The sequence below is a fragment of the Halichoerus grypus genome, chromosome 10, assembly GCF_964656455.1.
Source record: "Halichoerus grypus chromosome 10, mHalGry1.hap1.1, whole genome shotgun sequence".
Classification (NCBI taxonomy): Eukaryota; Metazoa; Chordata; class Mammalia; order Carnivora; family Phocidae; genus Halichoerus; species Halichoerus grypus.
This window is the reverse complement of record NC_135721.1, coordinates 23,113,190-23,138,187: the sequence shown is the minus strand read 5'-3', so window position 1 is coordinate 23,138,187 and position 24,998 is coordinate 23,113,190. Positions and strand designations below refer to the sequence as shown.

Here is a 24,998-nt window from a genome sequence, read left to right as displayed (position 1 = left end):
GGCCCCAACAACAGGCTTTACCCACTAGGCCACACTGGTGTCCCCTTGCCCTGCCATTTTAGCTAGGGCCTAGTTTTAAGGCCAGCATAACCAGTCATCTTCTTGTTGTTTTAATCGTTATAAAACATGTATAACATAAAATTCACCATCTTAACCATCTGTAAGTATACGGTTCAGTAGTGTTAAAAATATTCATGATGGGGCACCTGGATGCCTCAGTTGGTTGATGGTCCAACTCTTGATTTCGGCTCAGGTCATGATCTCAGGGTCATGGGATCCAGCCTGGCGTTGGCTCTGCGCTTGATGGGGAGTCTGCTTGAGATTCTCTCTTTCCCGCACCCTCTGCCCTTCCCCAGCTTGCAGTCACATTGTCTATCTAAAATAAATAAATCTTAAAAAAAAAAATTCACAGTGTTCAACCAGTTTCCAGAACTTTGTGACCTTGCAAAATTGAAACTGTACTCATGAAACAATTCCCCATTTTCCCCTCCCCCAGTTCCTGCCGACCAGCATTCCATGCTCTATGAATTTGACTACACTAGTTAGCTCATGTAAGTGGGATCATACAGTATTTGTCTTTTTTTTCAAAGATTTGATTTATTTACTTGAGACAAAGAGAGAGCACAAGCAGGGGGCAAGGAAGGGCAGAGGGAGAGGGAGAAGCAGGCTCACCACTGAGCAGGGAGCCCAACACAGGGGCCAATCCCAGGACCCCAATATCATGACCTGAGCTGAAGGCAGAAGGCATGCAGGCACCTCCAGTATTTGTCTTTTTGTGACTGGTTGATTTCACTTAGCATGATATTCTCAGGGTTCACCCATGTTGTAGCAGGTGTCAGGAGCTCCTCCCTCCGGAAGGCTGAATATCGTATTGTGTGTATATACAATACTTTGCTTATCCATTCATCTGCTGATGAACATTTGGGTTAGTTCCACCTTCTGGCTATTGTGACTAATGCTACTAGGAACATGGGTGTACAAACATCTTTTTGAAACCCCACTCTCAACTTTTTAGATATGTTTACCCAGAAGTGAATTGCTGAATCATACGATGATTTTATTTTTAATTTTTTTGAGGAACCACCATACAGTTTTCCACAGCAGCTGCTCCATTTTCCATTCCTGCCAACAGAGTACAAGAGTTTCGATTTCTTCTCCACATCTTGCCACCATTTGATATTTTCCTTTTATTTTTTATAGTTACCATTCTAAATCTCTCACTTCTTGTGTATTTCAGTTATGTCCATGTAAAGAATGAGGTGAGAGATCATACAAACAAAAAAGGCTGATACACAGTAGATACTCACTGCATAGTATTTCATCTTATAACTACTTCCCACCCTTCCTCCCTGCCAAGCTTTCCTCCTTCACTAGGTTTCTCTGTCACCAAGCTTTCCTCCTTCACTAGGTTTCTCTCAATTTTCTGGCTCTGAGGTCAGACTTTAAGATGAGAGTCTTACAAAAGAACTAAAAACTAAAAAATGCAGAGAGTCTTGACTCCTAGCCAGAGCAAGTGACCTTGATCTTGTCATAGGAGATTTTATCCCCCTTCTAGATTCCTACCTATCAAACTGAATAACACAGAAGCTCCTCACATTTCCTCCAAGGACACCGAGCTTCCTCGTGACTCTGCCTGGAAGTGGCCCATCCCCAGAACCCTGAGAGCTGGGGGCCTGGTCCCAGCCTCCCTCCTGGTTTGGAGTCTGGAACGGGAAGTGTACTTTCTGACAGTCTCACTCCTCACTAAGAATTGGCCAGCACTTCTCACCTTCGCGTGTGGTGCTCCCAGCAGCCTGTGCCTACCCCAGCTTCCTTACCTCCCCAGTTAGTGCTCCTTCATGCTTACGCGTGTGCAGCCATCGTCCTGAATGGGATGGCAGCATGTGAGCGAGGTCTTTAGAAACAGAGAGGGCCACAGCCACTGCCATGACCCTCTACATGATTTACTTTTTATATGGACAAATCCCAACTGTGTATGCATGGAGCCGTGGGAGGTGGGGCTACATGGAGGTCCTCTTCAGTGAAAGGTCTTTTCTCTGAAATACCGGTTGTAAACTGTGAATAAAACAGAAATCCCGCTTTGGAATCCATTGTCAAAAATTACTTATTAAAAACATCTATTTACCTGTTCTTTCAACAGACATTTATTGAGCACCCACTCTATGCTAGGCAGTGTTCTAGGAACTGGGGATTCCATCCCCTTAATGCCAGTGGGGGAGAGACAAGCAATAAGGGAGCTAATAAGGAAAGTGTATGTTGCCCAACTGTAAGTAGAAGGAGAAACAACACAGCAGAAAAGGGACATAGGAAGTGTCTAGGGTAGGGGGCAGGGGAGAGATTTTAAATAAGGTTACCAGGGAATGCCTCACTGAGAAGTTAACATTTCAGTAAAGACAGGGAGGTGAAGGAGTGAGCTCTTACGGTTTTGGTGAGATCCTGTATAAATGTCAGGTGGTTTAATAATAAAATAAAACCTTAATGATTTGCTAGTGGTTTACAAAGTACTTTTCCTTAGGTATCTGATCCCAACCACCCCCAACAGAGATTTTTGCCTGGCCCAGGGGACAAGCTATGAATCCTGATATTCAGGTCCCATCTTCTTCCCCCATGCCTAGACCCTGGCTTATCACCTACCTGAGTATATCATCTCCCTAAAAGCATATTACCAGCCCTTTGAGGGACTAGAATCCAGCCCAGAATCCCAGCTAGCCTCTCTCTCTACCCCTCCATGGTTCTCTGAGACTGCGAGCTTGCTTGCCAAGCCTTGGTCTCCAGCCTGTTGCATGCATTCTCTCTCTGGTGCCCCACTTGCTTGCAGTCCATGATCCTCCCTCTTGTGTATCAATGGGGCTTCTAACGTGGCCTCTCCACCTGGTGGGTCTAGCATACTGATTAAAAGCATGGGCTCTGGAGTCAAGTGGACGTAAAATCCTGCCTCTGTGACCTTGGGAATGTTTTTACAAATCCTTGGGTCCTGGTATATAAAGCCGTTAAGACAGTACCTAGGAGATGACAGGCATTCACTAAAGGGTGAGGGTGGTAGTTACTATTACCACGATTGCTCTCCATTCCAAGCAGCCTTCTCTGCCGCGCAATCTGCTTTGTGGTCTCGGTTGTCGCTGTAATTTGTTTGTGATTAGTACTAATTCTCCAAGGTACGACTGGAATTGTTCATTGTTTACTGAACAAACAAGAGGAGAAAACGACATATTATATGGGGAGCTGTGGTGCAGAATGGTTAAATATCACTGCTTTTCAGGGAGATTAATGGTAAATGTGCACAGAGGTCATTTATATTAAAAATAAAATTATTGCTGGGTCTTTTCAGCAAAGCAATGAAGATAAATGTCGCATAGAGAAACCTTGGGGAAAGGGCCATGCAAAAACATCAAGGGCCTGTTGAGACTACAGAGGGATGAGAAAATTTTTAATTTCTTAAGAGAGCTCAGCCATGAAAACAAAACACAGTCGGCTTTCCTACAGCTGGCCTACAGGAATCTTTGTGCCTCTTCCTGAGTTTATATGGAGACTGACTTTGTCTGAGGAATTGGGATTTTGAAGCCAACCCTCAGTGGCTCTGTCACGTCAGCTGGCTCTGTCACGTCACCATGGCTTCCTGTTGCCTCTCCAAGCCATTCTCTCTAAATTGCTCGGAATGATCTTTTAAGAAAATGAATCAAATTGTTTTCAAATAATTTGAGACTTGTCTAAACTCCCTAAGCAAAATCCACACCCTTCACAGCCTTCAAGGTCCTGCCTAATTGGGCCTCTGCCTTCCTCCCCATGGCCCTCTTGACCCTCTGTGACCCTTCCAGCCACACTGGCCTTTGCTCTGTTTCTAGATCACGCGTATCCTCTCTCACTCTGGGTGTTGCGGTTCCTGCTCCTCCAGAGCCTTTTTACATGGCTGACTCTCTCATACCCTTCTAGGTCGGCTCAAATATCACCTCCCCAGAGAGAACTCATACAGCCCACCTGTCAAACTAGGTCACCCACGTTGCCCCCTAGTCACTACTCTTAACCCCAGTGCCAAGCTTTCAAAAGAAGCTCTGAACATAGTTGTTCAATAAACCAAAGACAGAGTTGGGGGGCAGGGAGATGTCTACAGTGTAACCTAAAGAATTAGCAGTTTCCAGAATGCAAGGAAATTCCACCTCACCCCATTCTTCTGCTCAAACTTGGTGATCTATTCTGCGTTCCTTCCCCATATATTCATTAATGCTTGCTATGTGCGAGGCACTCTCCAGGAGATCAAACAAGGAAGACAGACCCCCTGCCTCCAAGAATTTAGAATTTAGTGAGAGAAACTAACAACGTAGACATAATCGCCCAAGAGGGGAGGTGAGTGCACAGTTAAAGGTATGGAGCGATTGCCAGCGCACCTCAGAGGGAGGCACACGTCTTTCTTCAAGGGAGAAGAACAAGCAATTGGGGAAAGTGATATCTGAGTTAGGAGGAATTGCTCAGATGGAGAAGATGATTCTAGACAACAGAATAGAGTTACACAGAGGCTGTAACCATGGCTGCCTGTTCCAGAAGCTGCTAGTCGTGGTGTTGAGCTAAAGATGTAAAGGAACAGGGTGAAGCTGGGAACGTGGGCTGTCACGGCTGTGCAAAGCCTCAATTTGGTTCGAATGCCATGGAAACCAGCAAAGATGGAGGATTAAGACCTAAAGGAAGCCGGGCTCAGAAAGTTCACTCCAGTGGTGGGGTGATGCCAGAGACAAATCATCTTGAAAATTCATCACTGCCATTCTTTTTCATAGCTATATTTGTGTTGCAGGTTACTGTTGGGTTTGTTTCTATCATTGTGTTGTAGATATTTGCCCCTACTGTGGGATGGGGGATTCCCAAAAGTGCTGTTTGACCCCAAGACTGGGACTGTTCAACCTCTTCATTGACCCCTTCCCACCCACCTTCCGTAGCCAGTTCTCCCCAACTTCCTGGGATACTATCTGAACTTAGCTCATAATAAGCCCACATATTGTGTTATGGACACAATTTCATTCAGTCCCCAAAAAAACCCTGTGAATTAGATAGTATCCACAACTTACAGAAGGGAAAAGCCCTCTAAGCTATGTCAGAGTTTGTACCACTAGCTAGTGATGTGTTGGGCCTGCTAAAATGAGAACAGAGGCGGAATCTGGGTGTGAAGGGAACTCTGAGAACCCTGGACCAAGGAGGAAGTCATCATGGTGAGATAGTGGGTGGTGCCATGAGGCTCAGGATTCTTCCAAAGGGAGAAGGAACTGAAGATCCATTTATTTCTCCAACACAAGAGGTTCTCAGACTTTGGTGTACCAGTTGTCACCCAGGGAGCTTGTGGAAAATGCTGGTTCCAGAGTCTCACCCCCAGATATGCTGAATCTGTAGGTCTGCAGTAAGGCCTAGGAAATAAGATAGTTACCAAGCTCATATGACTTTGATGCAGCGGGGACATGCCATCAAGGCAGTAGCCTAAGCCCATGGTAAACACAAATGGCTGGCTGTAGAGGGTCTACAAACAAGGAAACTGAGGCCCAGAGAAGTGACATGCCCATGAAGTCCGAGGCCTAATGGCAGATCCAGGCCTCCAACCAGCTCTCCTGACTCCCAGCACGGTGCTTTCTTACCCAGCCCACTGGGGTCCTCCATACCCAGGCCCTCTCCTTGCCAGTTTGCATTTTGAGTGGAAACCCCAGATGCCAGTTCTTTAATGAGGCTGTCGAACTACAATTTACAAGGCCCAAAGTCCTCAACAGGACTGGTCTCTGCCAGGCTTAATTTACACAGTTCACAGGCCTTCCAACACCCCCATTAATGCCAGTGTGGTGGTGGCAGCTATTAGTCTATGCACAGTCTGACTACACCCTCACCATGCCACCATCCATTTGCACATCTCTGGGCTTCTTTTCCCTTGAGCACTTGATTCTCCTTGTCCTGGAAAACGTGAAGTTTCCACCAGGAGGTGGGAGCTGGGTACCACCTCTGGGCTCCAGCTGCAGCCTGGCTCCTGACCTCCCCACCCTCTGGAAGCCAGCCTCCTCCCACAAGCCATCTCCCCTTCTCTTTAATTTAAAAGCAAGACCCCCTTCTTGCTGACACAGCACTCAATTTTTCCCTTTAAAGAGTGGCATCTGTTAGGCAAGAGCAAGCAGGTGGGAAAGGCCTGAAAGCTGATACAAATGTGCCTTTTTTAATGCCACATAAATCACCTTAATTAAAAATTAATTAAGCGCCCTAAAATTTGACATTCATTTAAAAAAGAAATTTGAGTTAAGAGAGTTGTGTCCATTTCAAAGCATCAAATCTCCAAGACACGACTGAAGGAGGAGAGCAGATGTGGGTTTCTGTTTTGAATGCACAATTAGGGAAAAGGAGTCATTCCCGGGGGGCGAACCCCCCAAGTCCCCCGTGGGGCGGAAGAGCACCTCATGTAACCTGACCCGGGGCACACGTGTCTCCATTGCAGATCCAAACTCATTTCTACTGCATCCACAGAGGAGATAAATGGTCAAACAAATGTGGCATGCTGTTTGTTGTTTCAGGAGAGATGTTCCAGGGTACCGATGACAGATGACTGAGACAGGAAAAGCCAACATGAGGCAACTAAGGGAAGCTTGCTGGGCAAGTGAGTGGCTCAGTTAAGATGCATAGCAGGGTAGCAGGCTTCAGGGGAAAGTCATTAAGTGGTCAACATTAATAAAAATGGCACCAACTCTATCAAATCAACTTAGGAACATAGAGCTGCCGACAACCATTGCCAGAAGCCCAGAATCAGGACGTCAAGGATGGAAGGAGTCTTGGAGGTTGAAGTTATACTCTCACTTTACCAGGGGACCCTGGAGAACCATGGAGGTACAGGACCCACCTAGGACACACAGATCCTCCAGCCCTCCAAGGAAGTGGTTCTCAACCCTATGTCCATAAGAATCACCCAGGAAGCTTCTAAAAATCACCAGGGCCAAGGGCCCCTCCTCCAGAGGGACTGATTTCACTGATCCAGCCAGATCATCAACAGTATTTCTAACTTCCCAAGCGACTCCCATGGGCAGTCAGGGAGCTGCTCCAGAAGGTGATGTAATCTGCATCCTGGGAGAGGGATTCCACCTGGGACCATGTGACCCAGATCTGGGCCCTTCCCCTGTGATTTGCTAGCTGTTGAGACCTCCGGCAAGGCACCTCGCAAGGAGCTGGTTGCATTTTGTTGTGCCTTACTCTTTAAAAATCATTTCTCTCTACATTATTTAATCTCTCAAATCCTCGGTCTTTTGTTTAATCAGATGGGGATAAGAATAAATGTCCTACCAGTTGTTTCTGAGGTTCAAGCAAAGAAGGCTTAGGAAGGCACATGGTAAGGTGTTAAAATGCTCTCCAAGGATAAGGAATGATGACAGTTTACTATCCCCAGTGCCTGAGATGTTATTCTGGGAAGAACTGCCTTTTTGAAGGTAATAAATAAATTTCCAGAGGAGAAGACCCTTATTAACGAAAGATCCTCGAGCACCAGCTCTCCCCAGAGTTGATCTCAGCTCTCCATAATCTTTCTGTGACTCGGGCATTTGGCATTTCAGTGGTTACCAGGAGTCACTGGCGCCATGGCCGGAAGTGATCAGGAAGTGCCAACAGGAAGTGTCTTCCTCATGCTCTGGAGCAGGCTCTGACCATCCGGGACCTCGGGTTACCCTACCGCACAAGCTGGAACAACCACTTGACAGCCACCGAGGGGATGCTGTTAGGAAACTCAGGCCCTTGATTAAAACCATTCCCCAAGGGTACTTTACTCCTTGGAATTTATGGGCCCCATAAAGAGAAGAACTTGGGAAGACAGAGCAGTTGTTTTCTGTTGCACCTCATTAGTTTTGAGTTTGGGCTGGCAGTAGAGATCAGAGTGCCGGGCGTCCATCTAATTGAATCTCTCACAGGCATAAAGTTCCCCGTGGTACAGGGGAGGAGGCAATGTCAGGGAGCCTGGAAGTCTCCAGTCAGGGGAGAGGGATGGGGAGGAGTTGGTAGGAGCAGGGGCTGAAGGAGAGAGCTTCTCTGGGCTGCAGCTGTGCAGCAGGGAGCTCCTGGGGATAAACTCTGCGGCCTCCAGAGAGTGAAAGCAGCCCTCCCTTCCAGCTACCAGACCCCTCCTTTGGTGAGGTTTATGGTCGCAGGGGAGGGATACTGACTTCCTGCCCTTCTGTACCCACTGTCACCGCTCCTGAGGACCCCCATCACCCAGGGGGATCCCACAGACAGACACAGTACAAAAGACAGAGAACAAGGTGTCAAAGCCCTGGGCGAGCCATGTAAGCACTCCGAACCTTTGTATTCTCCACTATAAAATGAACGCAAGATACCTCCCACCCATAATACATCGTTTCAGTTCAAATCCCCGATACTGGAGTGGGGAGATCTCTGTGGAAGGCGCTGTTGGAGACTCATGCAGATAAGACTTGATACCTCCCTTCAAGTCACTTACAGTTTGCTGAGGAAGACAGGCATACAAACAGCTAGTTACAACATCAAGCAGAATGTCCGCCACGTTCAAGCAAGAAGCCCAAGTGAAAGGACAGTTCATGGAAGGGAGAGAATGGGGCACTCCATGAAAATGTCGCAGATGAGCTGGGGAGATCTAGATCCCCATTGCTGCAAAATGGGGAGTTGGGGGAAGATGTTCCCAAATGCCAAGGCAGCCTTAGCAATTGGCGGGACAACCCTATGACTACCAAGGTTGACCCACGCACTTCCTACCAACCCCACATGGAAGAGACTCTGGAAGCATAAAAGACAAGCGATCACCAAGGAAGCTATGGATAGTTTTGGATGACATACAAGTTTAGAACTCCTGCGTATCAAGATGCATTATAGACAGAATGAAAATACACACTGGGGGAAATTGTCAAACATATAACCAAATATTTCACATCCTTATCAGTAATCTCATACACTTCAACAGGAAAACATGAAGAACCCAACAGATAAATTGGCAAAAGGAATTGGACAAGTCCCTAAAAGAGTACAATAAAGCTAGTAACATGCGGGAAAATATCCAGCCTCACTATCAAAGAAATACAAATAAAACAGCAGGGAAATACTTTGAGTTAAAAATAAAAACCGTGATAATATTCAGGGTTGGCCAGGATGGCCAGGATGTAGCAAGAGGGGCGTGCGTGTATGAACGCAGCTGGTGAGAGTGTAAATTGGATTAACTTCTAGAAAGCAATTTGGCAATATGTATCAAGGGCCTTTAAAATGTTTATGCTCTTTGATTCAGTAATTCCACTTCTGGGAATCTATCCTTTGAAAATAATCTGAAATGTGGGCAAAGGTTTATGCTCAAAGATATTCTTCAAAGTGTTATTATAAACAGCCTAACAATCCAGTCATTGAATAATGTTTAAATAAATGATGGTACATATTACGAAGGATCATAGCCATTAAAAAGTGTCCTTACGGGGAATTTTTTTTTCTTATGGGGAATTTTTAAAGCCTGGGAAAAGCTTGTGATACAACCCTAATTATTTTAAGGCCTATATACATATGACACAGCTATACACACTTGGAAAGCATCGGCCAAAAACATTAACGAGAAACCTACCAGGATGTTAAAAATGCTGGCCTCTGGGCAGTGGAATTCTGGGCATTGTTTTTGTTTCTTTTTACCCTGGTTTCAAGCTTTCAACAATAGGCCTATATTTTTCAAATGAAGGAAGGTAAAAGAAACTAGGAGACATATTCAGGGAATGACAAGTAACTGGTGCATGAACCACGTACACGCTCACGGTGAAACTTAAGGCCTAATCACAAGGTGTGAATCAAACATGACACGATTTTCATTTGTCCCACAGGTGGAGGAAGACTTCACAGATGTTTTTATTTCCCTAATGTCTTTGGTAGTGCTGGGAGTGAGGGGAATAAGGTCCTCATTATGTAATGGTCCCATAGAGGGCATAAGAAGAAAATGTTTGGGAAACTGGGAAATCACCAAACAAGATGAAGGAGAATTTTTCTTATTATCCTAAATGTCCTTGCGCTGAAGGAGGGGCAGAGAGGACAGGCAGCGTCGCCCGCAGGCAGGGCCCACCGGCTACGGTGGACACACCAGTCTGCCTTCAGGAGCAGAGCCCATCTGGAGGCCACTTGCCTGCCACTGCCCCTCACCCTCCCTTAGGTGGGACTCCCCCTCTTAAGGGGGAAAGACAGAGCTGCCCTGTTCTGGTGGCTAAAAGGTTTAGCACACAAGCAGGTGAAATGCCTGGCGCTGTACTTGGCAGGGAGCTGGTGTGCCATACTGGATACCTGGTGTCCTTGCTGGGCCCCTGCTTCCAGGGACAAAGACCACAGCCGCCCCCAGCCAGGTGGCCTCCATCAGGGCTTCAGGGAGGACACCCCTCCTCCAGCTCTGCCAGGGGGGAGACTGCACTTTCTGGGGACCAGCACCTGTTCCTTAGAAGCACCGTGTTGCCCAGCTTCCGAGACGCCATGACGGACAAGTGGGAAATTCCTGTGCAGAGTTAAAGTGATAAAATGAATTTGGCATTTTACCTTTGAAAATGAGCATCGTGTCTCCTGTTGTTCCTTCTGTATTTTGATCCTGAGAGCTGAATATTTGGAACTGAGAGGGGCGGGCTGGCTTTCCATTGTGCAGTCCCCTGCACTTGGATCGGGAAGGGATTTGGAGGGAATATTGTCTCTGTGCTCAAGGCACAGAGATGGAGAGGGTAGTGTTTCTCCTTCTGTGTGAGGAGGAAAGGCAGAGATGTCTAGTCCAGGGAAGCAGGAAACACAAAGCAAGCTAAGGAACAGAGTAGTTGATCTAAAGCCATGCAGGGCCTCAGCTGACTGAGCCCATGACTGCGTCTGGTGTCAGGGTTAGCCGCTGTATTCGCCCCCTGGGGCCACTGTAACAGACCACCACAAACCTAGTGGCTTAAAACAACACCCATTTATTCTCTTCTGGTTCTGAAGGGCGGAAGCCCGGAATCAGTTTCACTGGGCTCAAGTCAAGTTAGAGGCAGGGCCGGCTCCTTCTGGAGGCTCCAAGGGAGAAACGGTTTTCTCACCTTTTCTGGCTTCTAGAAGCTGCCGGCATTCCCTGGCTCGTGACGCCTTCCTCACATTTCTCCAGACTTGCTTCCATGATCACATCTCCTGCTTCTTTCTGTGACTTTCTTGCCACCTTCTTCTAAGAACCCTTGTGATCACACCTGGGTAATCCAGGTACTTTCCCCATCTACAGACCCTTAACTTAGTCACATCACCAAATCCCTTTTGCCACATAAAGTAATATTCACAGGTTTTGGGGATTCGGATATGGCTATCTGGGGAGCCATTATTCTGGGGGTTACTACGGGCAGGTAACCTAATGTGCAGGCTTTTCACGAACACTCCTGGGGCCAGGCACTGGTGAGGGCTGGAGGGACAACACGGAGACACTCCAACGACGTGGGGAAGAAGATGGGGCCGTGCACACATGTCCTAGAGCTAGGGGGCATGGAACCATGGAACCAACATCCAATGAGGCTCGAGCAAAGGTCTGTTGGAGAGACAGAGCAAGGTGAGACAGGAAAGGGAATTGGGGTGCAGAGCACAGAGGACCTTGAAGAGCAGGTTGAAGAGTTTGGATGTGATCCCCTGAAGGAAGCAGGGCCTGTGTTTCCCATGCCCGGCGGTTACAGAGAAGCCCCAGCCAGGCCGGGGGCCCATCTGACAACGGTGGTGGCCTGTGCTAGCCACTAACAAATTGAGCCTTATCTAGACTAGTCTGCAAAAGAGGCCCCAAGGCCACTTCCAGCACTCCTCTTCTGTGACATGGAGAGAGCAGCTTTGCAGTCTGACAGGCTGGGCCTGCAACCCACTTATCAGCCTTAGAGAAGTCACTCCACCTCACTCACTCAGTTTCCCCACTCAGGAAATGGGCACTGATAAGACTTGCTTAGCCTCTTGACAGATGTGCTGAGGTATGCAGAGGATTCTAGAAGCAAACAACCTGGACTTGATGTTAGTTTCAGTGGGAACTGAAATGAACCAGAAAATCATGGCATTTCAGATAGTAAAGATGATCTAACCTGCAGAGTCCCACATCATAATCAGCTGGGAAGCTTTACTGAAATAAAATCTAATAAAGGGGAGTCTACTCTCACAGCCAGGGTTGGAGAAGTCCCCCCCTTATGTGAAGCTCAGAGAGGCTGTGGGACTCGGCCAAGTGGGGGTCTTGGTTCACCCTCTCACCCACCCAGCTGATCATTGAGAGGGTGGGATGGGGATGGGGAGACTGCGGAAGCACCAGCCATCATGGGGAGGAAGCTAGAAAAGAGGACAGAATGCAAAGCCACCAGACTTGGGGGGTCGACCCAGGTGGGCCCTGCCTGCTCATCTCCACAGGAGCCAAAGTTTCCCCCATCCAATACAAACCAAGAGCTAGGGGGCAGGAGTCACACTCAGAAACACAAACCAGGCCCTTGCTAGGTGAGCCCCAGGCAAAGGCCCCCATTTAGAAGGGCAGGCTGGTGCCAGCCAACTTAAGCCTGGCTCTCCGGGATCACAGGTTAATTCATTACCATAACCCATTGTTCTTGATACAGAAATAACTGCTAATATGTTCATTATAAACTGCTCCTTCTCCCTTCTGCCGCTGGATAATATGATTTACGTGAGATTTATGATTTATATAAAAATTCCAGAATGGACCTTAGAAATATCATCAGAATCCCTCCTTTCATAGATGGGGAGACAGGGGGCCAGAGAGAAAAGGGGTAGGGTCAGCTTCACACAGCTGGTCCAACACTAGAAAGTGTCGCATGTTTCTAGCATCATTCCAATGGTGAAGCTGGAGTCAAGAACATGTGGGAGATACATTGGACCAGATAGGCTTCAAATCTGACCTTGCAGGTCGAGCTGTCTCTACCCATAGGCTCTCTACCTGGCACATTGAAGCCAGGGGTTGAGGACCCCAGAGTGTTGAGGGAACATGGACCAAACCTGGGGCCACTCTACTAGTCACCATCACTAGAAAGTGAGGATTCCCCCAGGGGGCTAGGGGATGGGGTGTTAAGGCTGACATCCTCTCAGCCTCCTGGTGTTGGCCCTGCGTGTAACCAGATTGAGATGTGGGCATCCCAGTGGGATGCGACAGGGCAGAGTGATGCTGTTGCTGAGGCTTCCCACAGGGCCACCCAAACTGACCAAGGGCATGTGTCTCTGTGTGTTCTCCAGGAACATCCCCGGGCTCCAAGATGGCCTTGCAGAGTTCCTTCACCTGCTGGAACGGGACCGTCCTCCAGCTCGGGCAGGCCTGCGACTTCCACCAGGACTGTGCCCAGGGAGAAGATGAGGACCAGCTGTGCAGTAAGTAGATGGGGGAGTAGATGGGGTTGCACCGCCCGCCCCAGCCCAGCCCATGCCTTCAGCCCCCTGCCCCCATCACCGCAGGCACGTGAGCTTGGACACCCTTCCTCACGTCCAGTGCCACTCGTGTCCTCTCAGTGGTGACTTCCAAAAGCTACACAGTCTTCAAGAGAAAGAGCTAAGTTAAGAACCAAACAAGGTCTTGTAAGTTATGCTGTCAGCATCCTCATGGCACAGAGAAGATGTGCAGGGTAAAGCCTCACTCAGGAACATGACATTAGAAGCCCTCTGTGCCCACACTCCCCGCCCTCTTCAGGCCGTCTCTTCCACCGCCCACCTGGCCCTGCCATCCGCCCCAGCTTCCATGTACCCCAGCCAGCTAGATCAGACCGCTTCTCTGTGGCTTTGCTCAGGCAGTACCCCTGGCCCAGAAGGCCCTTTCCTTCTCCGGTCATGTCTGCTCCTCCAAGACTCACATCCAGGGCACCTGGGTGGCTCAGTCATTTAAGCATCTGCCTCAGGTCAGGTCATGATCCCAGGGTCCTGGGATCGCGCCCCACATCAGGCTCCTGATCAGCAGGGAGTGAGCTTCTCCCTCTCCCTCTGCCCCTCCCCCTGCTCATGCTCTTTCTCTCTCACTCTCTCTCTCTGAAAGAAATAGAAAATAAAATCTTAAAAAAAGAAAAAGACTCACCTCCAGAGTCAATCCTTCTGGAAAGACTCCTCTAATCATTCCCACAAGTATCACCCCAACAAGTACAGTCGGCTCTTCTTCCTCTGGACGCCGCCCCCCATTTGGTGCATCCATCCATTATTTTTTATTAACAGCTTTTTAGAAATATAACTCATATTCCATACAATTCACCCATTTAAAGTACACACTTCAGTGTTTTTGAGTGTGGTCACAGGACTGTGCCACCGTCACCACAATCTGATTTTAGAACATTCTTATCACTCCAAAGGTAACCGCTAGCAACCTTTCTTCATTTCCCTCCAATCTCGCCTCCCCTACTCCCCCCATGGTCCACCAGCTCTAAGCACACCCTAATCTACTTTCTGTTTCTATAGATTTGCCTATTTGGGGCATTTCATATAAATGGAATCATATGATACGTATTCTTTTGTGGTTAACCTCTTACACTTGGCATAATATTTTCAAGGCCCATCCCTGTTTGTCATGTGTAAGTACTTCATTCCTTTTTACTGCCAAATACTATTTCATTGTATGGCTAATAGCACATTTGTCCATCTATTCATCAGTTGATGCACATTTGAGTTGTTTCTACTTTCTGGTTTTTACGAATTATGCCACTTTGAACATTCGTGTACCTGTTTTTGGATGGACGGATGTTTTCATTTCTCCTGGGCATCTACCTAGGAGTAAATTGCTGGGTCAGCTCTGTATTTGACACTTTAAAAAACTTCTAGGCTGTTTTCCAAAGTAGTTATACCACCTGACGTCCCACCGGTAATGTAAAAGCTTCTAGTTTCTGTACAACCTTGTCAACACTTATTGTGATGTCTATTGATTTTTGCCAGTCTAGTGGGTGTGCATCCACTCCATTTCATGAGGTGGTTTCCATGTCTGTCCCCCTGTCTGTGGGCTGACTGAATCTGGTACTCTCCCCCAGACCAGTATCTCCTGGCACAGCCTAGGGAGTCACTATTTGTTGACTTAAAATGACTAAATGTTGGGAAACTTGTCCCCATAGACAAAAACAAATTGCTGAGGTCTCAGTGGTAGTTGGGGACAGAGTTAGACTCCCAGGCTAGTGCTCACTCCACCTGAATCCGGTGTTCTTAGCAGCTGTCTGGCTCAGAGTATACACATGTATGCCAGGGGAACCACAAACACTTATAAAACCCATATATTATGAGCTAGAAAATGTACTAGAGCCTACAGCAGAGATGAATAACACAGCCTCTGTCTTCAGAGTGCTGAAAATCCAGCATAGGGGCAGGGAGTGAGACCACAGAGTCCCAGCAGGGACCAGATCTGACAGATGTGCGCCTGGGGTGCTGTGGGGCCCAGGCACAGAAGCAAATGCCTCAACCTCTCAGATACACTGGCCCTAAGACCTTGTGGCCTGCAAAATGGCTTTAAAAAGTTAACGGTAACCCCCACATCATCTGGAAGACAGATTTTTCCCTTGGGGGGTGAAAAGGTTTTATTTATTCTCTTTTAAATGAAGCAATAAAGAAAATCCATTTTTCAATTTGAAAAACTTCCTTTTTATATAAAACTTTCCAGTGAACTTTTCCAATCATGATGGAATTGTGGTTGTTTTGATAAAACTCAGCAAAGACTTGCAGGTAAGCCCTTTGTTTATCCCACACTGTTCCCGGTCTTTCTCACAAAGCTCTCACTATACACGTGGACGAAAATGAAGCCAGCCCACCCATGTTGCCCCAGGCAGGGTTTTGGTGTGTCTCTCTAGTTATTGGTCCCTGCAGTATTTCCAGCAGTGCATCTCAGCTGTGTGATTTTGTTTTTGCCTTTTTAAAGTTTTTTGATACCCACTTCCCAGCTTGGACACGGGTCAGGCTGGCCGTGCCCTGATTTACAATTGGGGAAATGAAAGCACAGAGAAGGTAATTGATTTGTTTGGGGTCACACAACATGTCAGGAACTGGCCATGATTAGAACACTGAGTCTGTGGGATCCAGCCCATTACTGTGGGCTCAGGGCATTTTCTTACCATTCTGGGGCTGGCATTAATGGATTTCCAGGGCCAACTCCAAGCTTGAGGACAGCCTGTCTCCCATATGGAGGGCAGGTTCCAGGGGCCCAGAGGCCTTTCCAGCCACACTTGAAAAGCTGCTCTGACCAGCTCTCAGAATGACAGCTCCACCCTGGAGAATGCCCCCACCCCCCATCCCCCGCCGAGTTCTTTGCTATAGAAATCAGTTGCTAGGAGGAGAAATTCAATTCAGGAGGAAGGTTAGAACAATCTTACTACTCTGATCTTGGCAGTACTCTTAGCAAATATCCTTTTCCTTTTTAGCATGCCCCATTCTGTCTAGTATCATTGCAGTTTTCCCTATCACACTGATGTTGATTCTAGAAAACATCCCCATAAAGAAGAAGATAATAATGATGATGATGATGATGATGATGATGGTTAACATTTATTGAGCATTTACTGTGTCCCAGGAACTGTCCAGATACTTTTCATGTATGAACTTATTTTGTCCTCAAAATAATCCTATGTGATGCTATTATACCCATATTAGAGATGAGGAACCTAAAGTCCATGAAACTGTTAACCAGTGGTTGAGCAGCAGTTCAGACCCAATCTGAACCACTGCGAGCCAGACTCACTTGTTATATCAGTTTCTAGTGGTTGGTTGTGCCAAGCACAACACTAGCTACGTATCTACCCAGGAAGAAGGGGAGGAAGGGAAAAGTCAAGGAAGGTCCAGAGCTCTGCCACAACATTCCTCTGGGGGGAGAAGGGGCTCAGATCATTTGTCTTCACCCTCTGGGCCTATTTCCTCACCTGTAATATAACCTATAACATGATGCCCACTGATATGTTGATGTTTGTGATGCATTTATGACCTGGTCCTTCCCAGCTGGTCTGGAACCTGTTAGAATGTCTTCTCTGAGCAGGTGGTCACCCAAGCCTTGTTGGGAACGTCCAGTTCTAAGGAACCCCCATGAGTGAGGGTCACTAATCTCTGGCCAGGGTAGTCCACTAAGCCCTGCCATGGTTGGAATTTGGAGAGGAAAGTAGGTTGTATCCCATCAACTCCCAGCCTTAACTCCTCATACTTGCTCCAGAAGGAAGTCCACACACAACTTTATACAGATTATCAGACTCAATCCTGAGCACCATTCCAAGCCAGGACAAGTAGGGTACCTGAAATGGAGGTGGCATTGCCCTTGCCCTTCTGCATACAAGCATGAATGTGTCCATTCACATTGCGTCCTCCGAACCACACACCACACACCATCTTCCTTCCCTCTTTCCACTTAAACATTGCTGATCCCAGTGAGATATCCCAGAATGCTGGAGCCCATCAAAGGGTATTTTCAGGGTTCCCTGTGTGTCAAGCCATGGCCTCAATGGCATGTGACTGCCCAGAAAATGGCCAGGTGTCTCCACTTCCTCCCCTGATGGGTCATTGACTTACTGGGTAATCCAGGCAGCTCGCTTCCCCTCCCTGTACTCACTAATCTCATCTGTTTGGTGGAGACACTCTTCCTGCCAGGCAAAAACAAAAACAAAAACAAAAACAAGTTTTTTAAAGTTTATTTTTTTATTGTAAAATAAAACATATTGGCTGTAAAATATTTGAAAAATCTAGAAAAGTACACAGGAGAAAATAACTATCACCCGTCATCCTCCCTCTCAGACATTCAGAGATAACCATAATATGGTGATGTATTTCTTCTAGCAATTTTTCCCATGACTCTATATTTTCAAGGAAATGTATAACACCTATTTATCAAAAACGTTAACAGAGCTGTCACACAGGAAGGAAAAGAAGTAGTGTCATTTGGCCTGGAGTTTATACTTGGCAGCTTCCTGCAGCCCCTGCTGAGGCCCATCTTTGTGACTCTCCCAATTTGTCTCTCTTACAGTGGAATCAGGTGTCATAATTGCCAAATGTTGCAGAATTGATTGACCCCCACGCAGGCTGATTTGGCCATCCAGCCAACGAAGTAAGAGGATCAGTTAGGACAGTGTTTCTCGGTGGCCACTACCATGCATCGGAACCACCTGGAAAATGTTAGAAATGCAGATTCTCACTCAGCAGGTGGTTATGGGGGGGTGGCCTGAGAGTCTGCACTTCTAGCAGTTTCACCGGTGGTGGTGAGGTGGGTGTGGCTAGTCCCTGCACCACATTTGGAGTAGCAAGGGATTAGATGACTGAACCCACGCCTGTTTCATTCAGCAAATAAGTATTTCGGTCCTACAGCGCGCTGAGCCCTGAGTAGGCTCTTGGGGTGAATGAGAGGAGAAAGGCATGATCAAAGAAGGAGTTGAAACCACTGGACTCAACTCTGCGCGCCAACGTTGTGCTCAGCCGCTGGCCCTGGCAGCAATGTCCCAAGCCTGGCCCTAATCCATCAAGGGTCTTTGTTAGGACACCCCCCACCCCACCAGCTTCCTTAGGAGTAGCTTCTCGTTGAGCACACACAGGCTGTGTTGGCAAGAGTAGCAATCCTCTCCTCCTGTGCCCCCTCCCATCCTGCAAGGCTTTCAGGATCACAGAAATTGTCCGTTGACCAAACTAGTTCGCCTCTCTCCTCTCCCTTTATTCAAGCAGCCAAAAAGAAAGGGGCTCCCAATCCCAGCTCACCCTGGATCTTAGGCAAAGCCAGCACAACGATGGGCTTCCAGAAGGTGGAGAACACCAATGGCTTTCCTCGTTCCTGTCCCAGGGGGAAGGCATGGGCAGAGCTACCACAGGCATTTCCAGAGAGGCAGCCGAGGGCTCTGTCTCTGCCCCCAGGGCAGTGTGACTGTTTCAGTTCATCCTCTGATGAGTCCCCTGCACCGGGAATGATCGATGATTCATAATGCCACCACCACCCTTTATTTCCCTCAACTCTGTCTGCTTACAAAACTCCACACTCTCTGCTGTATTTGTCCCTCAAAACAGCCCTGTGAAATAGACACTAATACTGCCCCATTTTACAGATGACGGAGCTACGGCTCTGAGGAAAAGAAGTGACTTGCCTAGAGTCACACAGCAGAAAGCAGCAGGTTAGGGCTACCTCCAGGTGTCCAAATCCCAGGACTGTTGAGGCTAACTTCTCAGTCTTTGCCTCCTAAAAGGGGAAGGAGGGAGTGATAAGCTGTGAAGGCTTCAACCCAGCCCTGCCTCCTCCTTCTACCAGGAGCCATTGCCTGCTAGAATCTTCCATCATGGTCCCTGGTTTAAAGCACACCTGTAAAGGACGCTTTGCGGAAGGTCACTTCCAGCTACCAGTTAGTTTTTGCAAAAGAAGTGGATGTGGGGTCCCTTGAGGGGGCATAAAAAATAAAACAGAAAGATCTCCTTAGCTTTTGGATTTTTAATCAGAGGAACATGCGGGGCTTGGGGGGGAAATGATTTCTTCAGGGGGGTATAAATGGGAAGAGATGTTCAAAGTCAGTGACAGCCGGTTTTAATTTATAATTCCGCCTCTGTGTGAAATGCACAGAGAATCAGGGGGAAATGAGTAATAATTCACTAAGGTGCTGTCACAGCCAGGAAGCGTTAGGACCCTCTTTGTCAGCCTGCCATTGCCGGGAAGGCTGAGACAGAGGAAGGACACAGAGAGTGGTGGGTCCAGCTAGAGCGCCTTTCCTCCTGCTCAGAGACATAGTCCTGCTGCTTCTCTCCAGCCTGGCCTGGGGCTGTTGGTGCTGTCGGAATAGCCTGGAATAGCCCACTAGCTCCTCAGGGCCGGGTGCCTTCCCTGCAGCCATTCTCTGAGCAAACCACAGAGAGTGAGCTCTCTTGGACCCTCTTCTCCTTTCCTCCTCCTTCTGCAGGCACTTGGGAAATATATGGTCATAAAGCTGACTGTGGCCTTTTCAATGGGACCCAAGGTCAGCCTGATGTAGAGAAAAGGGTAACGGGGCTCTTTATGCTGAGTCTACAGGTGATATAAAGGGGCCCCGTGGCTAGCATTACTCAGCCAGGATAAGGTAGGTTAGAACAGTAATAAGCCATCCCCAAATTTCAGGGGCTTAACATAACATTTAGAGTACCTATGCACCGAAGCGGGGGGTGGGGCCCACTGTCAGACAGCAGTGGTCTCAGGAACAGGAGCTCCCCTTGGCCGCTTCAGCAGGGAGAGAGAGACCGAAGAATTGCACAGGGGCTCTCTGCAGCCTCAATCCAGAAGCGACCCACATCGCTTCCACTCACATTTCGTGGGCCAGAGCTACTCACATGGCTTCCCTTCACTGGAAGGGAGGTGGGACATAAAGGGGGGCAAGTAGAAAGCTTGAGCAGTATGTGTCTCTGCAGACAGGAGCGACTGAGGGATCCAACCGAGTCCCACCAACACTACCACTGCCACCGTCACGTTCTTGTCATTGTGTCGACCATCAGAAATGTATTCCAGGGCCTTCTCCTGGGCTCACATTCACAGTGGATCAGAATAAGGAGCACAGACTTAGAAGCAGAAGATCTGGGTTCAAGCCCGGCTGTGTTACCTACTGGCTGTGTAACCTTGGTCAGATTGCTTAACCTTCCTGAGCTCTCCTCTGTCACATATAAAACTGGGTTATTCCCCTGCTACCGCACTATTATTATTATTATTATGACTATTTTATTTTCTGAAGATCACGTGTACACATTAGGGACCCGGGCTTCTTTTCATTATCATCAGTAACATTAGACATCAAGAGTCCAGCTGGGGAGCTGTAGTTGATGAGGATACTTGGGTCATGCCTGGGTAATGTTACTTGACATTAGCATATTTTGCTTTTAGCGGTCCCAGAAATGACCGTGCCCCTGTGCTTTCCCTGCAGGTAAACTCCCTGCTGGTTTTTACTGCAACTTCGAGGATGGCTTCTGTGGCTGGACCCAGGGCACACTCGCACCCCACAACCCCGGGTGGCAGGTCAGGACCCTGAAGGATGCCTGGGGCCAGGACCACCGAGGTACTGTTGCTCTCTTCCCTTCCCCCTGCTGCCCATCTGGCCAGACAAGAGACTTAGGCCCCTAGCCCAGAATAGCTAGGCCTCCCCATCCCTGCAGGGCAAGACCAGGGGACTGCACAGAGCTTGCCCTGGGGTGCTCGCTCACAATTCCCTCTTCAGACTTCCTGGGCTTCAGAATGATTAAATCAGGCCAAGGTAGATGTCACCTCTGATTCCCTAAAATGAGAACCTGGATGAAGGATTAGCTAAAAAATAAGAAGAGTGGCAACAATAGTAATCATTCATTCATTCACTGAGTGTCTGTTGAGAGCCAACTTTGTGTCTGGCACGTAACTCACTGAGAGGTAAGGAGAACCCTAGCTCTCTATGGGGAGGCTGATGCTCAGGGAGGCCTTGTGTCATTGGGCCCAAGGTCGTGCCCTGGGAACCTAGCCCCACATCTGGTCCATTCCCTGGAGCCCAGCCTCCTCAGCGATATCTCCCATCCCTGCCCAGCTCAAGCTGGCAACTTCCACCTTCCCAGGGCCAGAGCCCATTGTCCCTCTGCTCCTGCTGGCCTGCCAGAGGAACAAGGGCCTCATGCACTCAAGAGATGGCCACCCACACCTGGGTGAGCTGACGCCACTGGAGACATGGCTGGGGCATGGAATGAAGGAGGAAGGAGGCAGGGCCTGTGAGGCCAGCACAACTTCCAAATTTGGGCTGCTGGTGAGGCCGGACCACCCAGCCATGGGCCCAGCCTTGGGCTCTACCCAGTGGCTAGGCCTGGGCAGGCCCTGTGGCACACCTCTCTGTAGGATAGAGCTGGTTTCAGCAGCGGGGGCTCTCTCCCCTTCTCTCCCCTGCATCTGTCTACTCTTTGTGGAGCTAGAGCCCCTTGTACCAAATCCCTCTCTTTCCAAGCAAAGATCATACACCTATGGATCCCTCTAAGAATTAATAATAATAATAGTGATGATGATCAAAGTGTGGGAGAGGACAATGTCCAGATCCACCACTGGAGATCCCAGAGCCCGTGCAGGCCTGTCCTTGGCCCTCAGAGCTAACTGCACCTGAGCGAGCTGGCTTTGGCCCGTGAGGAAGCAGGCTGAGTTACTGCAGCCACAGGAGACTCTCAGCAGAGAGGAGGCCCCAGAGCTCCTGCTTCTCCTCCCGGCTTCCTCACCGTACTGCATCATCCTCAGCACCTTGTGGAGGAGAAGAGAACAGAAATGGGGCTCAAAGCAAGACATGATCTTCATGTCTCTGCTCTCAGTTCGGTAGCTTCCCATGGCACCCATAGCAAGTAAGCATCTGACCCTGGCCGAATACCTCTAGTGACAGGGCCCTCACGGCCTCCTAAAGTAGTCCCTTCCATTGATTGCTGCAACCAAAGACCAGTTTTCCTTTCCCAGAGATAAGCTCCACCTCTCCGTAAATTCTACTCATGGATCATACTTTCTGTCTCCCAGAGCCCCTTGGAACTCAACTATTCCCTCTCTCACCAAAGCAGCCCCTCAGATATTTGAAGACACCGTGTGAAGGACTTTCTCTCCCTAGTCACAGATTCTTCCTCAAGGACAGGCCACATGCTTTCTAGGCTTTCTGGCCTGTCTTGGTTACTCTGCTCTGGACCCACTTGAATTTGTTACTTGGTAGTAACCCCAAAACAGACTTTGCTAAGAGAGAAGAGCAGAAATGAATGAGTGACGTCCTCTGTGGGGTTCTGTGGCATACCTAAAGGGTTGCGGGAGCACCCTGGCACCTATCTCCATAGCACTGACCACCTACAAAACACTCTGTAGTTCCTGGAGGTTTCCAGATTCTTCTTCCCCACCATGTGGGGTTGGGGGCTCGTGTTCTCCCAGGTTTGCAGACAGATCGATGAGAAAACACAAGAAATAAGACTTCCTGGTCAGGTCATGGGGCACAGGATGACCTGGTAGAAGAGAGTGAAGGTCGTGGAGACCACTGGAGGGCAAAGGGCTGGCAGGACTGGAAATGGGGAGGGGTGGGGGAGTCCAGCGTGCTTCAGGCTGCTCCTGGGCTATAGGCTAAAGCTGGTGACCTGGGAAGATCAGGGGTGCAGTAGCTCAGGATGTATGATGCTGGGATATTGCGGGGCATTTGGAAGGAAGATCTGTGCATGAGCCAAGTTTTGTTGACAGTGACAAGTAGGCTGCCTTATCCATTGGACAGCAGAAAGCTGTGTCCTCAAAGATGTTCCAAGTCTAGAGAAGAATGATGCAGAGCCCATTAACCCTGCACCCCTAGGCACTTCAGTGCATGAAAATGGTGCATTTCTGACCCTTTTCCTTTCTGCCCCAGGCCACGCCCTGTTGCTCAGCACCACTGACGTCCCTACTTCTGAAAGTGCTACAGTGACCAGCGCTACGTTTCCCGCCCCGATGAAGAACTCTCCATGTGAGGCAAGTCTCAATGTTCCCTTAATTCTTGGACTGCTCATCCCACTCCTCACCTTGGGCACTTCCAGCCAAACCCAAACATAAGCAAAGTAGCCTGGGTAGTAGGGCTGCTTGTTCTCCTGGGGGGTGGGGGGAGGACAAGATGGCATTTTGGTCATCTTTTAGGCAGAGGGCATGCATCAACATGGTGAAGTCCCGTCTGCAGAGAATCTTACCTTAAACACCCATACTCAGCTACACTGGACTCTTTGCAGTGGGGCCTCGATTGAAGCAAACCCAGAAAATATTTCCAAGGCATAACAGGGGAGGGTAACAGTGATCTACAAAAGACTTTTTATAAACATCCAGCTCTTGCGATACATTTCAAATTTTATAGAGCATCAAAAATTTGATCTACATAAATTTCACTAAGATATTGGTGGCATTCAGTAAGGTACCCCCAAAGCCACTTGCCTGGATGGTTTCTGTGGCTGTAACATCTTTAGTGTGTGGACTGAGGGGCTTGCCATGTTTCTTAGCTTAAGGTCATAATCTCTAGAGAACAAGAAATGTGCTTAGACCCAAACGTGGCCCAGTGATTAAGCTCATGGACTCTGGAATCAATTGCCTGAGTCCAAGCTAGGTTCCACCACTGATTGGCTGTACAGTTTGTTTGGGAAGTTAATAACCTCTCAGGGCCTCAGTTTTCCCACCTGGAAAGTGGACACAATAGGAGTGCCTACCCCAAAGAGGAAAGGATTAAATAGGTTAATATGTACTCAGGCCTTATCACAGTTCCTGGCACAAAATAAGCGTGACAGTACTTAGCCAACAGTGCCTGGCACCCTGAGGAAACATAGGTAAGGAGAATGGGGAAGGAGGGAAAGGACATGAGCCAAAACCAGATTCCGAGTTCTCCAAGAGCCCCACATGCCTCTGCTTCTTTGTGCCACCATCAACATCTTGCACTGAGTAGAAAGCCAACACAGGCTTTAGATTTGGCCAGTCCTCTCTTTCTGGAAACGCACAGGAGAAATCCCTTCCTGGCTTTGTTTCAGCAATGGCTACGTGCCCCCTGAGCAATTTGTTTCCTTCCAAGCTGTGGACTCGGTGAAACTGACCAGGCTCGCCTCCCCTGCGCTGGCTCCGCGGGGCCCCCACGCCCTGGGGAGACAGGCTTCGGTGGCTCAGGGACACAGCTAAACTCAAGCCCTCCGGGCTTTTTGTGAGATACAAACTCACAGGCAAACACAAATAAGCATGGAAAAGATGTATCAATGAATTTTTTTTTAATCGGAAGAATGGTCAAATTAAATCTGAGGCTCCACTCTTAGTAAGCAAAGAGGGGTTCATGATGTGTAGTCCGTAGCAGCCTCACTCCCGGCTTGATTTTCTAAGCCAACGTTTGGCCAATTTCTCACCCTCTTCTAGTTCGTTTATGTTACCTTACTAGATACTACATATCTCTGTGAGCCACCTTAAGTCCTTTTTGGAAGAAGTCAGGGCACAAATGAATAGGTTCATTATGTGAAACTGTATCTGCGAAATCCTGCTATGTGATGCAGGTGGTGGGTTCCACAGTCATCGTTGACATTTCTGAGGTGCCTCCCAGCGGACTCCTGGGAGGGAAGGCTTCTTAAGAGGGAAATCTAAATGCGGAGAGGCGGTTGGCCTTCTTGAGAGGTCG

At 48.4% G+C, this 24,998-nt stretch overlaps 1 protein-coding gene across 1 annotated transcript in view; it reads left to right on the top strand.

Moving 5' to 3' along the window:
- The window catches only part of ALK (ALK receptor tyrosine kinase), a 676,339-nt gene that overhangs the window by 530,864 nt on the left and 120,477 nt on the right, over positions 1-24,998 (top strand). Inside the window, exons 6-8 of the mRNA XM_078056142.1 lie at positions 13,186-13,317; positions 20,796-20,927; positions 23,235-23,335. Of these exons, the coding sequence (XP_077912268.1) occupies positions 13,186-13,317; positions 20,796-20,927; positions 23,235-23,335 (365 nt within the window). The remainder of the gene's footprint in view (positions 1-13,185; positions 13,318-20,795; positions 20,928-23,234; positions 23,336-24,998) is intronic.